General features: G+C 43.4%; 1 protein-coding gene across 1 annotated transcript in view; it reads right to left on the bottom strand.

Annotated features, from left to right (window-relative positions):
* EBF2 (EBF transcription factor 2) overlaps positions 1 to 17788 on the bottom strand; it is a 184115-nt gene that overhangs the window by 55036 nt on the left and 111291 nt on the right. Inside the window, exon 7 of the mRNA XM_010948633.3 lies at positions 525 to 606. Within this exon, the coding sequence (XP_010946935.2) occupies positions 525 to 606 (82 nt within the window). The remainder of the gene's footprint in view (positions 1 to 524; positions 607 to 17788) is intronic.

Below are 17788 nucleotides of genomic sequence, written 5' to 3'. Positions count from 1 at the left end.
GTGGCAGATTTAACTGCCAGGCAGCTGGGTCACTGTCCCGCGGGTCTTGTTGTCATGCCGCGATCTTAAAGTGACCACGGCTGCCTGGGCTACTGCTCTCCCCGAGACTCTGGGACAGACCACCGAATAGTTAATCGGTGGCAAAGGAAAGCAAGAGGCTGTTGCTTGCAGAAAGCACCGAGAAGCTGCTTTGAAAAATCCCAAGGTGGCTGAATATCACGAACACAGTTCCTGCTGTGGGCAGCTGTGTGTGCGAAGGGCAGCCTGAGGGCTTAAAATCAAATCTCCAGCATGGGCTGGTGCCCCTCCCCTGGGGCTCTGGCAGTGGAGACAGAAGGCCTGAAACACTACAAAATGAAGGGACCCTCAGTACCATCTAAGGAGGGTTATCATTGAAAGTTATCTTTTTCATTGTTTGCAGCATCAGTGAATAATGTTTTCTAAGGAAAAGAGGGAAAAAGAGTGCTAAGGAGAGAGAAAACAGGATGACTTATTTACCAGGAAAAAAACTGCAGGCCCCTTACCTGAAACCTTCTCATGTCCCTTGGGTTTCCTGCTGTTTTCAAACAATTCTGATTGCACTTGAGGAAAAATTTTAAAAAGAATCTGCGAAGAGAAAGCAATGTGTTACATTTGTAAGTAAACATTTTTTAAGAGAGAATATATCTGCCTTAGATTAGATTGGATTGGAAAGTGATTGTATTTCAGGTCTGGGGAATTTCAGCCAGCCCTGCCTGCGAAGGCATGTGGCTGACCCACTGCAATTTGCAAATTTGGATGTTTTTGGTCCCAAGTCAGCTCCATCACTGTTGAGGTTTGTTGAGGATTGTGGCTCACAGGCTGGGTTCCGGTTTGTACACCCCCCCCCCCCCGAGTGACTAGGGCATGCTCTCCCCCCCCCCAAAAAAAAGAAAAAAAGCTTCACAGACAGCAGTAACTCGTTCTGTACAAAAATATCTTGCTCCAGAGGGTTAAAAATGGCAGGACTTGGCCCAGAATCCCAGGGTTCCTCACGTGTGTGACTTGCCGCTGGCCACACACACACACCTTCGTGTGCACACACCTCACACATACACCCTCACACAAAAAGAAGGCCAGGATTTCCAACCCATGTATATAAAATCAGAAAATAATATGTCACCATCTAAAGACAGTCAATCTGTGCAGATATATGCTGGGGTTTTCACGATTAATAACAAGTATGGATATCCTTTCAGACCTTCTATAAATTATCCAGAAAAATACAAAGGCACAGAATAATGGTCTGAGATTATCATTCATGAGACACATTTTTAAGTTAATATTCCCCTCCCTTTTTTGTCACTTTTAAAATTGGGCTTCTTTGATCAGATGAGTACACAAACCAAGAAAAATGGCAGAAGTGGTCTTTCCAGCCATTTTCCTATTTAATGTTTGGAATTTTGTTTCAAAATACAATAAGTTTTTCATTTATTTCACTTGCCGAGTCCTTCTCCTTAAAAAAAAAAAAAAAAAAAAATCCCGCTTTTGCAGTGTTAAAGTCCCAGGTGAGCTAGGCCTACTTCCCTTTCTGTTACTATGACAACGAAATTTTACCGCAGTCCCAAAGTCCCTTCAGAACTCTCACATCCATGCCTTGAATTAGAACTTTAAAGGAAAAGATATACATTTTTCCCCAGGATTTACCAACAAAAATAAGTAGCAATCCACAATGCTCCCCTAAAATTCTATTTTAAAGCAACGGTGGGTAAGATGCCCTTGGGGTGACCTTCTGTTCATTTTTATTTCTTTAACAAGCACACAAAAGAATTAGAGAGTGCCCCAATTAATGGTGTTGAGCACTTAAAAAAAAAAAGAAAGAAAGAAAAAAGAAAACCTGATGGGAAGGTGAGCAGTAAATGATGAAAGAAGAGAGAGGAGTAAATGTCTCTTCAGAGCATTTTCTCTAGATTTGCCAAAAATATTTGGCCAAGGGTGCCTGACCCCAGTCTATGAATAAGGTTGGGTGTGAATTTGGAAATAATAGCTAAAAGTTTTTTTTTTTTTTCATTATTTGATAACATCTGCTTTTCACTTCTGTCTGAATCTTTTCTGGGGTGGGAGCTTAGGCATTGCTTCCTGTGCCGTGAAGGTGTCCAGGGTCTTTATCCAAGACATCTCCAGATGAGAAGGCAGAGAAAATGCTCCTTGCTGCTTTATGCAGTGTTCAAATTCACAGCCTGCTTCTGCTTTCGAAAGTGCAGCGGGACGTCTGTCCAGAGCAGCCAGAGCGCGTTGGAAAGGAGACATGTTTGTATTTAAGAACAGATTGACCAGAATTCAAATATTTTCTTTTTGAAGGGGAGCCCGCATTCCTGGCAGAGTCACCTACAGCCACTTACAATGCCTGGAGATGCTCTCACAAAAGACTTCAAACTTGCCTTTTTCTCACGTGAGCTTCTTGGCAGACGACCGCCCCCCCGCCCTCAGCTCACGTTTGCCCTCCCACACCCCGCCCCATAGTGATTTACACCTTTCTCCCTACTAACACCAAATCGAGTGCTTTTTCTTACAAACTCCTTGCTTTGGGGGAAGTTTTGCCACAACCGGGCCCCTTATAATGCATTCTGTGGGCTGTACCCCCCCTCCCCGGCCCCCCTTCTCCCCAAAGTGTCTGCTGAAAACATTAATGTCAAGAAGGCATTATTATTATATGAATGGTATGAAAGTGCAAAGGAGATAAGTGTTTACATAAAATCAAATTGATTTAGGGAAAGAAGGGGGCTGCTGAAAGGATTTATTCATGTTAAATTAGAACCCTTAACAGTTCCTTGGCTAGAAAACCACCAGTTTTGACTCCTTTGCTGACCTGGGGTCCGAGTTTATCACCTGCACTGCCCCCTGCACGCTGAGGATGTAACATTCTGCTCACAAAGGGAAAGAGAGGGGTGGAGGAGGAAGGGAGGAGGGAGAGAAAGAGACAAAGTTCTCTTACACTGTACGTACTTTCTAAAAGAAAGCATAGCTGTTTCTAAACAGCTCGCACCAGAAATTCCGGCCTGGGTATTTTAGATGTAAACCTAGAAATCAGTGTAAAGGAATTATTTCTCTTTTACTGATGTTTCCACCTCCCTCCCCTTCACCCCCTCCACCCCCTATGCTCAGGGCTGAGTACAGAACCTTCTACTAACCATCCCATCCATTAACCACAGGGTAACTTGCAGGGAACAAATCAATCCCCCAGGGTCTAGAGCCCTCGGAAGCCTGGAAAACGTCAGCTCTCTGCCCTTGGAAGGGGGAAACCCACATGAATGACAAGATTCAGACCAAACATGCAGATACTCATCACAATGGAAGCTGTCATTTTCCCTTTCTCCAAACAGCATCGACTACATAAACGTTATAACCACCTAGCGTGGTCCACTCTGCAAGGCTTCTCATCTCATTCCTGAAGCGTGAACACCGACGGCTACGGGTTTAGCCTTGTTTTATAAGATAAAGCAGAGCAGACAGGGGGGTCCATGTCTGAACTCAACCTTCAGATTTCAATCGGGTTCCTGGGTCAGCGGAGTCAACAGAACATACCCAAAGGCATCCTGCCCCCCACAGATGTCCATTAAATGTTGACAGTGTCCTAATCTTGACCTGCTACCAACCAACCATGTAACCAAGTTACCTCACTTCTCTGACCTTTGGTCTCTTCAACTGTTAAAAGAATTTACCTGAATTATCTCTAGGGTTTCTTCCAACCTTAATATTCTACGATTGCCAAGAAAATTGTGTAGACTTGAGAACCCTCCAAAATGGCAATGCTGGGAGAAGAAACCACTGAAGACCAAAAAAAAACCACTGTGACTTATTGAAGTCCAATGAGGGTGTGTGCAGAGGTTTTTGGAGCGACAGGTCAGAATAAGCAGGGAACACTGATTGGTGCAAACTGGGGCATCGTGGCTGATGCCTTGGCCGGAGCTGGTGGGACCCAGAGGTTGGCAGGCAGGTTGTGGAACGAGAGGCACTGTTCCCTTAGGATCCTGTCTCTGTGCTTCTGAGGTGGGAGAAGGGAGTTCAGGAGTATCCCAGGTCAGAGCCATCTCTGTCCCTGCTCACCATCCTGTGTGGTCCAGCAACGGAAGGGCACAGGGGTCACAGAGAGGAGGGAAAGCAGGCTTGCCACATGTCTGCTCTGTGCCATGCTCCACGCCCCAGGCTTCAGATATCATGACTTATTTATTTCTCACAACACATGTAAGAGTGACAGATCATCTCATAGCTAGGAAAAACAAAAGCGCCAAGAATTTAAGAAATTTGCCCCAAGATCATCCAGTTTGTCAGTGGCCATAACAAGGATTTGAACCTGGGTCTTTCTGGCAGCAAGCTCCATCCAGCGTTCTGTGTTTCCTGCACCAGTTAGATTGGGGTGATGGTTGCACAACTCTGTAAGTACGCTAAAAACCATTGAATTATGCACTTTGAACGGGTGAACTTTTTCATATGTAAACTGTCCCTCCATATAACTGTTTAAAAAACACTTCGGAAAACACTGTCTGAAAAAAGCAAAAACAACAACAACAAAAACCCATGAAGAATTCTGGTTTCTTGGAGAGTGAGAGAGAGGATTATGGCACCCCAAAAGGGACACATTAGGTCAAAGATGGCTGCGTGGAAATAAATGCTTACCACTGAAAACCCCTGCTGACTTCACTTATTTATTCATTTGGTCATTTATTAAGTGTGAAGTCTGTACCTAGAAGGTTCTGCACCACAGGAAACAAGGTGGACAAAATCCTTGCCCTCTTGGAGCCAAACTACTCAAAATGTGCTTCTTCAGTGTCTGAGGTGAATCTGGAGACCCCTGAATATGGGTCTGAATAAGATCCCAGGGGATTACCTAATACCCAATAAATCTCTTCTCCCAATCTCTGGAATATTAGAACACTCGGCATTGTGGCTCTTGGGAGGCTCTAGACACGTCCTGAGCCCATCCCAAATGAAAACTGAGACTCAAACTAGTTGTGCAAATAGAGTGCAAGTAAGGTCTGGTGGTGGGAGCAGGAAGGGTAACTCCTTATATTCATGCCAGACTCCAAGCCAATGATCTGACCAGTACAAAAACCAGCCTACTGTTTCTCCAGACTTGTGGAAGAGGCCATTCAATTTAGCTCCAATTAGAAATCCAAGATCTAGTGCCTTCTAAAAAATTATAATACCAAAAAAATCTTTAGGAAAGCACTGTGGAAGGCACAAAGGCTTCTTTCAAGAAAAAGATTAGACCAGGGTGTGTATCAAAGAATGTGAACTTGGCACTAGTAACAGCTACTATTATGGAGAGCCTGACTCCATGCAAAATAATATGTAAAGTACCTTTCACTTGAAATTTCATTCCTTATTCCCTTAAAAAAAATCTAAATTCCAGCTACCCTGAAAATAGCTTCTGTGATGACATGGCCACATCTTATACACCATGGAGACGGGAACACCCCACAGTCTCCAAGGGCCAAGAGTGTGGAAGCTGTATCTGGTTCTCTCCCTGCCACGATGGCTACCCAAGCAGGTTGGATCACTAAAGTGTGAACCACGTGTAGAGTTGACAATAGCCCAATAGCCTCACAAACTCTGTAGGTGCTTAAAGGTCTACGTCTATTGATTTTTGAGGAAGACACATTTTATCTGGATTAACTGCTAAACCTCCTTTTCCAGAGCTCAATACATTAAAATATAATTGGCTTCCACTGTTTGTGAATGCTTCTGAAACAAAGACAACGCTCTTCTCTTAAAACACTCTCAGATAATTTCCGAGAACTACCGAAGGTTGGGATGGGCTGGATCATCAAATTATATTTGAAAGAAATGGGCAGTTGCCTCTCTTCTCCCAAGATTCTTTCATGCTCACACTCTTAGGAGGACTAGGCAGATGGAGAAGCCGTGTTGGTGGACACACCCCCTGGGGTCATGTTTTCCCTCTGAGAACAGTCCACACGACAGCTCACTCTGCTTTATATAGTAGGAGAACCCCTAAGTGATTGGTTTCCACTGGAGACCAGTGTAAAACACGATGATAATGTTCTAGCTTTCATCTAGGTCTTAACTGTAATATCGTCTTTGAACCTGCTGACAATAGAGAGAACACATTTTCCTCCTTCAAAAGTCTCCAACAGAATCCAAACTCAGGCAGCCCAAATAGCAGAGGGGCAGCAGAGGCCCCTGCCTTGGCGTGAAGATGACGTGCTCTTGATAAATCCATTGATAGTTGAGGTGTCAGCCTAGATTAGAAAGCCCCTGTAGCTCCAAGAGCCTTGAGAAGACTCTCACTCAAGTTCACAAAAACAAAGAGACTCTGGAAAGTCAAACTTCCAGTTGGTTCTCCTTGCTACACCCTAAAAAATGTGACAATGGGACATCTGAGAATGCTTGGTACTTAAGATCTGCTTGGTAGATGGCAGCTGGTACAAAGACCCAAGAAGATCCATGGAAAGAGAAGATAACTTAAAATTTTTGACTGACTGGGTTATTTAAGCTTAAATCCAATACTCATTTCCTATGCAATCCACTTATGTGCAATTCATTTATTTAAACAATTCCTTAAAATGTAATTATAAATACATGAACTGAGTAGGTTCAATCTTTCATCTCCACAGACATTCCTAAAGGGTTGTATTACTGCCAAAGCTTATTCACCTGGACGACTTCAATGAAAGCTCATTGCAGATCTGAAAAATTTAAGTTCACAGAAATGTTTTAAGGAATGAATTTTCCTACTTCTAATTGCATTCAGTCTCCTTAGCTCCCTTTGGCTAAAAGTCTAATTATGATAATGATTATAACAATAATAATAATAGTAGTAATAATAATAACAAATAACCCATATTCATTGATTTCATATTATTTGCCATGTATGACTTCACTGAATCCACCCAACTCTGAGAGTAGGAGAATTAATGCCCCCGTTTTACAGAGGAGATAAACAAGGCTCAGAAAGGTTGGATTCTTGCCCAGAGTCAAGCAGCTAGTAAGTGGAAAAGCTAAGAGCAGACTTCAGGTTTTTCTGACTCTTAGAAAGACATGAAGTGGGAGCTTTGCTATTTTCTTCTGAAGGAAAAGATGGAACACGTAGCCAAAACAGCTCTTTTTTTTTGAGGAAACGAGTGCCTTACGGATCTACACAGGGGATCACGTCTCTTCCTTCATCTTAGTCTCTGTAAGAACCGAGTCATTCTTCATGTTACAAAACAAAAGAAGCAAACAAACAAACACATCTATCCTTCTTATCAAGGACTCCATTCTCTAGAAATTCTGTGGCTCTATTGGAATCTGCAGAGGAAGATAAGCAAGTCTATAAGATATTTGAAAAACAAGACATCTCAAGACTGCACATGGTCCAAAGATGGCCCAGACAGCTGGTGCCCTCTGCAAAAAGAATGTAAAGGTTACATCATCGAGTGGATGAGGAAGAGTCAAGGTCATTCATCCATCAAGACCATGGAGAAAAAAGCCGGAAGTCAAATGTGTAACATAAGAAGTTGAATTAAGTCTTGGAAAAAATTTTTTGAGAATAAGTCACCAAAGCTAAATTTTGAAAGCATGTCCCACAGGATGCGAGTCTCCTACACAGAAGATTTTTAAATAGACCAGCAAGCTAATTGCTTTGGCAGCAGATTATTTCGGTCCTGTATGTGGCAGCTCACTGGGGTGTCCCTATCAAGCCATTTCCACGTGATGTCAAGGCTTCTGCAATTATTAGTATTGCTTAATATTTATCATAAAAGTTAGGGACCTTCAGTTTTATCCTCAATAAACTGACTTCCTAGGCCAGTAGTGAAGATTAGTTATCCATGCAAAGTGTTTGGATAAACGCCTGGTACCTAGTAAGTTAACTCCTTCACTGCTTGCTAGCCCCCCTCCCCTGAATTGCCCCTTCTCCCCCACCACACTTTAAAAAGGCCCATTTTCCAAGCAAAATGATACCAGAGGGGAGTTACCCCAAATTCAAACCTGGTTCTCTCTGCATCGCTTATCTCTCCAATATTCGCATATAGTCCACTTGAAGAACTGCCCGTTTTTTAAGGGAGAGAGATTTTAAACAGAAAAGAAGAACAGGTAATTAATCCATTACAACAGATTGCACAACCACAACAAGAAGATGGTAGGTCAAAATTCTCAGCACTGTTTCCAGTAAACCATGATGGGGCAGAACAGTACAGAGCTGTGTACACTCACTCTGGCTTCTAACTGGCAGCCGGCCCCATTGAACCGTTTTCTCTTCGGCAAATCCTCCAATTACAGGCTCCTGGAAGTGGCATTTCAGTTTGGCAACAGATCCTTCATTACCAAACACTGACTGCCTCGTGGGTAGGATCTGCTCTGTATTCATTTAGGCACCAGGAGGGAGCGACTTCCCCTACTGTGTAATCCTGACTCCGTACCCATAGACTTTGAAGCCATTTCGTGATTTCTTCTGAAGCGGATGTCTCCCATAGCTCAAGTGGCAAGCAACTGACTGCAGACAGCGTGCTGAGGTGCATAAACAGGGGGCCGCTCGGAGTCTCCACTTATTTCTGACCAGCAACACACCACGGTTTCTGAGGACCTAAGGTTATGCATTGGGATATATTTTTTTTCCCTATATTCAGACACGTTTTCACTCTCTTAAATTCCATTACTTGGCACCAGGAGGCTTGTAGGGGGGAAAAAAATCTCCAAGGAAAAGTCCTTGTTTTTGCACTCGGATGAAAATCTGACACTATTAATGAAAATAATAATTGAACTCTTTGGGCTTGAATTGGAACGAATCACAACACTGACAGCATGTTTGCCATTCCAATTGTTCTCATAAAATGTCTTTGGAGGGCTCTTTGCAGCATGCACAGTTCCATCTTTTCCCTTTTTTTGTTATTTTTAACCCATATCCTCATCTTTGCCCTGTCCCTTCCTTTCCCTTCTCATCAAGGAAAAAAAAGAGAGAGAGAGAGAGACTGAGCAAAACTGAACGTGCTACAGACTGACTTCAGAAACCATCTCTCAGGGAGACTTCAGAATTAAAATACGGATCTACTTCCCTCTCTGATGCCACAACTACTCGGGTGAAGGAGGGAGATGAAGTTATTCGCCAGCCTCCAGCTTAATGGGTCCTCACCGTCCTATGTCCTCAGCGCCCCTTCCCCCCTCTTGCAGCCCCCTCCCCCGCCCCATCTTTCTGCCCTCCCTGCGGAGCTCGTCTATGCTGGGCTGAGCAGTGAACACCAATTACACCAAGAGCCCTTTGCTGCTGCCTGGTCCGCTGGTTTTACTGTTTTGCCAGATGGTTGAGGCCAATGTGTAAAACTCTCTACCCTGCCATTAATTCATAACTCGGTAATAACTTTCCCACGGCTCCAGGAAATTGAAATGAAGTGCAAATGGGAATATTTGGAAAGGGAATCAAGGTGGGACCACTATTTTACACCTGACAGAACAGATACCCGTCGGACAAATTGATGCCCCTCTGTACGCAGGCTGGAATGTTACTTTTCCTGAAACGAAGGCCGACTGACTCCATATGCGATGTTGGATAAAGTGGGGAGCCAAGCTCAGAGTTTGGGCCCCTCCTACCATCCACCGCTTTCTCTCTGCAGTTTTCAGCTTTATACCTATCGCACCTCTAGGTCCATCACTAATGACCCTGAGTTTGAGCATCTATGTAACGTGATAGTCTGATGACAGAATGGTAGATTAGCAGATATGAGTGCATTCTCTTGCTAAGACAGGACACCATCCAATGTTTGTTAGCATCATTAAACTAAAACTGACTTTTCACCTGCTCCCATACCATATGCAGCTGCAAATTTTTAAATTAAACTATGAAGCCATGCATAAATTTACATATATTACAGACTAGCCTCTCCATTTAACATGCAAATGTACTCCAATGTTTCAGAACACCTTCTGTCGCTAATTAATTTGCTGAATTATAATTAGACTAATCCTGCATAATTAATAAGCACAGATTTTTTTTTAATTTGTAAGCAGCTTGAGGAGATCATTCACTTCCTTCTATAAACTGCTAAGTAAGTGTTAAAAAAAAATCTGGAAAGAACATGTGTGAAAAGGTATGTTTGATGTCACATACAAACTCAAACTAGCGTGGAAGATGCAGAAGTCAGTATTGATAAAGGTACATATTTGAAGCCAACATTCAAACAATCAAAAAAAAACTGCATTCAGAGGATGGGGACTAATTCTCCCTTTGTCTCCTTGTATATAGTGTTTTATTCTTTGCCTTCTATCCGTGGGATCTTCCAAGATCACAGAGGCGGGAGAGGATTAAAGTAACCGTATGTTGTATTAGGAGAGATAATGATATTAACACTCCACTGTATATCAAAACACTCTGTGCATGCTGGGTGCTTATAAGCCCCTTTGATGGTATTTGGAACCATTTTCATTTTGGCTGCCAAAAACACCCGAGATCCATCTAGTGGAAACAATTAAGTTCCATTAGTACTGTATCCATTCGGTAATGATTACAATGAAGGGTCCCTCTTTAATGCTGAAGAGTGGAGTCTCAAGGAAACATGCATCTGTGCGCTTGAAAGTGTGAAGCTATATAGTTTTTACAACCAAGGAGGAAGCTTAATTTTGACCTCCAAAATAAACGAGAATCAGGAAAGCTCAAGCAATGGGTGGGTGACCGGTTAGAAAATTCAAAGCCGGGTGGGAATCTGAAAGGCCAAGGTAAGCTGAATAGAGAGCCATGCAAATTGAGAATCTAGAAGGACAATGTGGGAAGTGTGTGCTCTGGCAGGGAAGTTATTAAACCTTTAAAGAGATGAGAAATAGAATTTTAGAGAAAATAGAGGGCTCCCTGGCTCTTCCAGATGCAGCAAAATCACTAATATTAGTGGCCAAAAGATCTTTAGGCCAAAAGGATGCAGCCATGTGAAATGAGCCTGACTGTCTATCATTACACCGAGTTCCTTGCAGTGACTGTGCACAACACAAACTTCTTCTAAAGAATGGGGAATGATTTTCCCTGGTGCAATACCATACCAAATGTACCCACTCACCACCAGGCAGCCAACTTTTTTTTTTTTTTTTTTTTTTGACAAAGCTAGGACACACGCTAGCTTGGAACTTGAGAAGAGAGTTAAAAAGTGCACAAGGCCCTCAGAGGCCCCGGCCACAGCCAGGAGCAGATGCCAGGGGCCCACGCGGAGGGGCAGCTTCTGCTTCTGCCCTGAGGGGCATTCATTCTCATCTGGAAGGAGAATCCAGACCAGCGACCTCCTGGGGCAAGTGCAGTGACTAACCCGAGTGAGAAAAATATTTAGAAGGCACCTGGAAAAGGCTACTGCAATTTTTCTGAGCTAAGCAATGTTATTACTTGGATCGTTTGAAAACATAAGACATTTGGACAGTTTTTCGGAGCCAAACCATAGCCTTTGCCGTTGGGCTCCATCTGAAGAGATTCAATAGTTCAGGGAGATTTTTAAAAGCCTAAAAGAAAGGGAGCTTTCTGTGCCTTTCTGAGTTACTCAGAAGGAACATTACAACAGCTGGAATAATATTACTAATAAGAGGCTAAAATTATTTCCTTTCAAAAAAACTATACAAATAGCCGTGGAAATCTTTAATAATGTCTTCACCTTTCAAGAAAAAAACCATTTTAATGTACTGTGCTTGTCTTTCAGACTCCACATGTCCCATTTTGAGTGATTATAGCAGGAAACCTGGTGGCTTGGCAGTCAGGAAAATGCACAGGCCTCTTTTTCTAAAGCAAAAAAAGTGTTTAATGGTTAAACTCAGAGTGAAAGGGAGAGTCTCCCCATCTCCTTCCATAATGCGTTGGACCGAGCATCGTACCTACTCTCTGGCGCGGAGCTCAGAGATGGAAAGAGCCAGACAGGTCGCCCAGTTGAGACCCCTGTATTGATAAGCAGGTGGCTTGGCGGGTATTGCCTTCGGCTTTGCCCAGTCACTTTCCAAATAGTACTAGTGTGAGAGAGCAAAGAGGAAGCAACTGTGATCCACGTACAGTTTGCTTTTGAGAAATTCTTGACAAGTTCTTAAGAGGAAAGAAAAACAACTTCAGGGCATTTAAACACTAAGGTATAAAGCAATTAGTTAACAAATCCACATCTTTGGCTGATGGGTTTTCCCCTCTGATACACATTCCAGGAAATGTCTCTAATTTTATTTTTTGGCAGGAGGGTTTTCCTCCATGAATATCATTTCTACTTTATGCCTGTGATTCATCCTCTCTCCTTCCCTCTTTCTCTTCTCTCTCTTCCCAGTTTCCAAATCCGGGATGGTATGTTGTGGGCTATAAGGGCTTCATCCAATTTGATGGGGGGCGGAGGGAGCTGAGTTGGGAAAAGGGGTGGCTGCAGAAAGAAACCAGGATAATTACATCAAAGTTCGATTTTCGTCTGAAAAGTTTGATGGCTTGCCTCCGCTCCAGCCGTGAAGACCCACGTTCACAGCTAATGCAACCTTCATGCCAAAAAAGGGAAAAAGAAAGAACGTGTAACCTGACAGGTAGCAGGTGGTGCATATGGAATTATCATTGGCTATTAACACCAGGTCGGGTATCATATTAGCCACTTTCAGACTGCATTTGCCAAACCCACATAAAAATATAAAACCAGGTATTGCAATATTCTGTCGCTCCCTTAGCAAAACAGATTTTCTTATATTACTCATAGTGGAGTCAGCCGGCTTACATTAGAATTTTTTTAAACTTTTTTTTTTCTTAAAGGAAGAACAAAATCTAGTTGATATAAAAGAGAAACTGGGACAAAAATCAGGTCAAGAATTTGATACAAAAGGCATTCAGATAAAGCTAATAATATTCCAGAGAGTTGTCAGTTGAGTAGACTATGATTACATTTGTCCAATCTCAAGCCAACCCCTGTATCTACATGAGGTTCCAGGAATTGGTCATTAATTCCACTTTTTTAATTCAAATTTTAATGATTCTAGATCCTCTATTAACTCCATGGGAATCGCTAGCTTTTTGGAGATTTCCAAATCTTGGTACCAAAACTGAAACTTTTAAATGCCATCAAGAGTTTTTTATGTGTTCCCCTTTTCTTCATTGACTGGGATACTATCACATTTTGGATTAATGCTGGTCATCTCAGAAAGGTCAGTAGCTAGTCAGGTTTCACTTCGCCCATGAGTAGATAACCAGAATCTCTTCTTCCATTTTCTCTTTAAAAAAAATAAAAACAAAAACAAAAACCTAGGGCTCAGACGAAGAGTCTCATGATGGAACCAGAACCCATCTAGACCCCAGCCTCTCCACGGGGAACGGAATGGGTCCCCAGGCACTTCACCTGGGCCAGCCTACATTTGTAATCTTTCTCTTCCATACCATAGCATCAGTATGCTGGATTACTAGAACAAGACGAACCCAAGCCACTTTATCTCAAAAATAGAGGGCAGGCTTAAAAACTTCTACCCTGAAAAAAAAGAAAAAAGAAAAAAAAGAAGAAGAAAAGAAAAAAGAGGAAAAAAGAGAAAAAAAAAAACAAAAAACTTCTACCCTATTTGAGTTACTGGGATCTTTTACCTCAGGTTCAAAGGAAGGCGATGTGAATGGGGCAGATTCATGTGACGCCCATAAGTCAGCCCCAGTTTGCCTAAAACAAAACCCTGAGAACATTTTAAGGGTTCAAAAGTCCTTAACTGAGCCTAGGCAACCTCGAACTTTCCAAATAATGTCCACACTGATGAGACTGTATCTTTTCTAAAATCTGGTTTTATATCACGCCGTGTTGTACAAGTCCAGACCATTTCTAAAGATGATTTTAGGTACTTGTTCCTACGCGTCAAGAATGAGATCTTTGCTTAAAGGCTGATGCAGTACGCAGTCTATTCACTTGAGACCAGACAATCAGCATGACTCAAATAAAGCTTTTCTTGAGAAACAGATTGTGAGGGAATTCTACATCCACAAAGAGCCTAAATTTTAAAATAGTTCAACTACTCACTTCCTCTGCCAGAGTAGATATCATTACTGTCTCGACACACATGCACGCACGCACGCACGCACGAGACAGGGTAGTATGGAAAAATATGAGTTGCATCTAGTCCCCAAAACTCAGTTACAACTTTCAGTGCCATTGGACTTCTCACCTTGCAAAATGCCTTTGAAAGAAGTGCCAATAAGCCAACAAGAGCCACTGCAAGTTCTTTTCAGAATGTGGCAGAGAATTAAATAAATGACTAACATTTTGACATCATTGAGGGGTGGGGGAGGAAGGCCTGGATAATCAACATGCTCGATATCCAATAATCTGCAAAAATCAGAGACTGGGTTTTACCCAAATGAGCCTTCCCTGCCCTGGAGTTTAGAGTTGGGTTCATGGTCTCTCCCCACTCAGTGGATAATGGAACATAGCCATTAATGAACAACAACAAAAAATTACTACCCTTGGGGAGCCAAACAGCTGACCTGGAAGTAAAACATCTCGGCCCTTCACTCAGAGGCCACAGAGCTTGCTCAGCTTTCTCAGGGAGTTGCCAGGGCTCGAGCGAGCAGCCGGCCTGGGTCCAGGAGCATGGGAAAGCCTCGGCCACAGCTCCCTGGGGAAGGTGCTCAGAAGGTCGCGCAGCCGCGCTGGGAGAAAGCAGCTCTTCTAGCCCGGTCTTCTCTGCCGACTCAGACACCAGTGATCTGATGCCAGCCTCTCCCTGGCGAACTGTGGGCAGGGAGGCCACCCCTGGAAATGGCCCAGAACAGCCTCTGGTCCAGCAGCATCAGAGGGCACTCACCTTGTCTCCTGCATGAGCCAGTGTGTATTGGCAGCTCATCTGATCTGAACTGAAGCTACAGTTCCACCACCACCCCTCCTAGCAGAATCCTGCCTTGAAATGTGACAGAACCGGGGGAATCAGGGCCATTTCTTGCACCAGCCCTCAGCTTGCCAATGCGATTACAACAAAACCATCCTGAACAAACAGCTAGGTGTCTATTCCACCTCTAAAGCTCTTTATGTTTTTAAAGGAAGAAAAAAAAAAAGATTTCATCACTCCTGGTAACATGCCTGCTTTAATTTTTTTTTATTTTTCAGATAATACAGATTCTAAGCTGATCAGAATCTGTTCCCATCTCTCTGCTTTGCTACCCGTCTTGAGTTGGAGTTGAGGAGGGTATTTTGTAATATATTTTTTCTACTGTTAGATTTTTTAAAAATATTGAAGTATAGATGATTTACAATATAAACAACAAGGTCCAACTGCATAGCACAGGGAACTATATTCAATATCTTGTAACCACCTAAAGGGAAAAAGAATATGAAAAAGAGGAGGGCATTTTTAGTTCAAGTTTGATGTAAATTTAAATGAGAAGCCCACTGAAGTCTAACTCATGGTCTTTCACTGTTTATCCTAAAGTGTATTATTTTGTTAGGAGTATATTGTGTCTTGGGGCTGGCCAAAATTATAATAATGCCTTTTTTGATGAACAAAACTAGGCAGGTTGACTTTTATATTACAATTTAAAAAGCAAAAACAGACAAACAAAAAGCAAGAGTTCAAGTAGTTAGTGGACTAATTTTGTTCTTATCTATTTTAACCTGGGCTGAATGTCGACCCTTCTGTTAATGAGATGACTCTGAAAAGGGGAGATAAATGTCGTCTACTTTTCATGTGATCCAGAAAATTAATCTCCCATGCTTATGTTAATACCGATTATGTAACGTAGGAGGCAGTGCGACCTACGGGATAAAACCTTCGAGGAAGGAGATCATGTTCAATTACTGCCTATCTTACTGCAGACAATATTTTCACCTCTCTGGGTCTCCCCTGCCTCCTCTCGCCCCTCACATGCGTTCCCTCACATATCTTCCCTGTAAAATTGGATAATACCTCTGAGAGATGCTGGGAGAATTACTTAGGTGCTTTGGGAAACAACTTAAAACACCTTTTAGAACTTCCCTGTGAAACAGCAGGTATCTCTGATGTCCCTACCGGAGCGCCAGCCTTCTGGTGAATAACCACGACACACTTAGCAAATTGTCTTTCCACTCGGTAGAAACGATCCCATGCAGGTGACCCTCCACCCAAAGGGTGCCGCTTATTTCCAGGGAATAAATTACACAGAAAGGAGGGCACAACAGAGAGTAATTAAGTTGCCAAGTTAAGAAGGAACCAATGCTTGTACTTTAGAGGTTAAACCAAGAGCCGACTGCATCAGGGAGGGATTCGGCTGTAAAATAGACTGGGAGTTGCGTGTTGGGCGTCTGAAACATCTTCTGAAACGCTAAATCAATTTAATATCAATAATTGCCAGATATATGCTAGATTAAATGAACCAACACAGACAGCTTTGTTCATAGAGAAAACAGGGCCAAATGGCTTTCATTAGCATGACTAATCCCAAAGTTCCATGCTTCCATAATCAGACGTCTAAATCGGAATCCTGGCTCTTGAAATATATAGCTTGACACGAGACTGTCCAAATCCAGCTCTCCTATGCCTTTAATACACATGCTGAATATCAGAAAAGCAAGGTGACATTTAAAGCACCCATACCAGCTACAATGGTGCCCAGCGGTGCTCAGCAAAACACCAGATGCACAGAAAATAAGGAATTTGCTCTTCATTGCAGGGCTGAGGTTTTCCCCAGACCTGTTTCTGAGGCGCTTTGGTTCTTTTAAAAACGTGTTCTTACATGTTACTAAATTCACATTTATTTGTGGGGGTAATTAGGTCTGTTTACGTGTTTTCAGACAAAGCCCTGAGGGTTGAACCCAGGACCTGGTGTGCACTAGGAAGGCACCCTACCGCTTAAGCTACACCCTGCCCGCTCCAGGGTGCTTTGGAAGCACCTGCTGTGGCCTGGCAGGGACAATCTTAACAGTGGTTTCAAACACCAGGCCTGTGTCCACAGCTCGCCAGCGGCCCTGGAGCACCGGGCAGTTCCCTGTTGTGGTGGCTGCAGGACCGAACGGGGCCGTCAGGTGGAGAGCTGGCCGTGCTTTCACTTCGGCGCCTGAGAAGATTTCCCTTCTTTGGAAACTGTGACACATCTCTTCTCCTTTGTAACTCTCTGGTTTTGAAAAGTCCTGACAAATGTTAGCCCTTAACCACCTTGCAAATTTCAGAATTTCTCTCAGGCTTTTTATCGCTAGAAAAGAATGGTCTTTGCAGAAAAGTAGGGGGGGTAGCCAGCAAGCGGAGGGAGGTCATCAGAGTGACTGGGGAGGGCGGGAACTGGGGAATGGTCGGGGCCTGGCTCCACCACGGACTCTGGGTGCTGGTGCAGGGCGTCCTGTGGACGTGCAAGGAAGTGCGGGCAGACCACTGCCTTGGGACCTTGCAGAAGATGTTCTGAACACATTGTCATTTGTCTCAGATTCCCAAGTCCGGCCCCGGCCCCTGCCCCACTATGACATCAGTCCAGCTAGTCCTTGTGAAAACACTTCATCAGCTGCCTTCTGAAGTGTGTGTATGTGTGTGTGTACGTGTGTATGTGTGTGTGTGTGAACTGCAAGGAACACAGAATAGCTCTTCGGGGCCTAATCACGGGGCGGCCGGTCTCCTTTGGAGGTCTGTGCGAGCCCTGGGTCAGAGCAGCTGCCTCTGAGTCACGATGAGCCGGGGGGGCCCCAAATCCCTTCATAGCTGATCTGGGGAATGGAAAAAGTTCTCAGCTTTTCATTTCCATGATAGAAAAGAAGACTTCCACCCCCATCCGCTCACCCCGAGAAGCCCTTATGTCCTATGCGGGGAATGCATTTGGAAGTCAAGCGTGATTAGCTCTACACTTTGGTTTGAAATAATTCACAGACACGGATCAGAAATGTTCCTGAAGTACAACTGACTTCTGCAGGTATCAACCAGCTCCTTC

The sequence above is a fragment of the Camelus bactrianus genome, chromosome 31 (genome assembly GCF_048773025.1).
Source record: "Camelus bactrianus isolate YW-2024 breed Bactrian camel chromosome 31, ASM4877302v1, whole genome shotgun sequence".
Taxonomy (NCBI): Eukaryota; Metazoa; Chordata; class Mammalia; order Artiodactyla; family Camelidae; genus Camelus; species Camelus bactrianus.
This window is presented reverse-complemented; position numbering and strand designations above follow the sequence as displayed.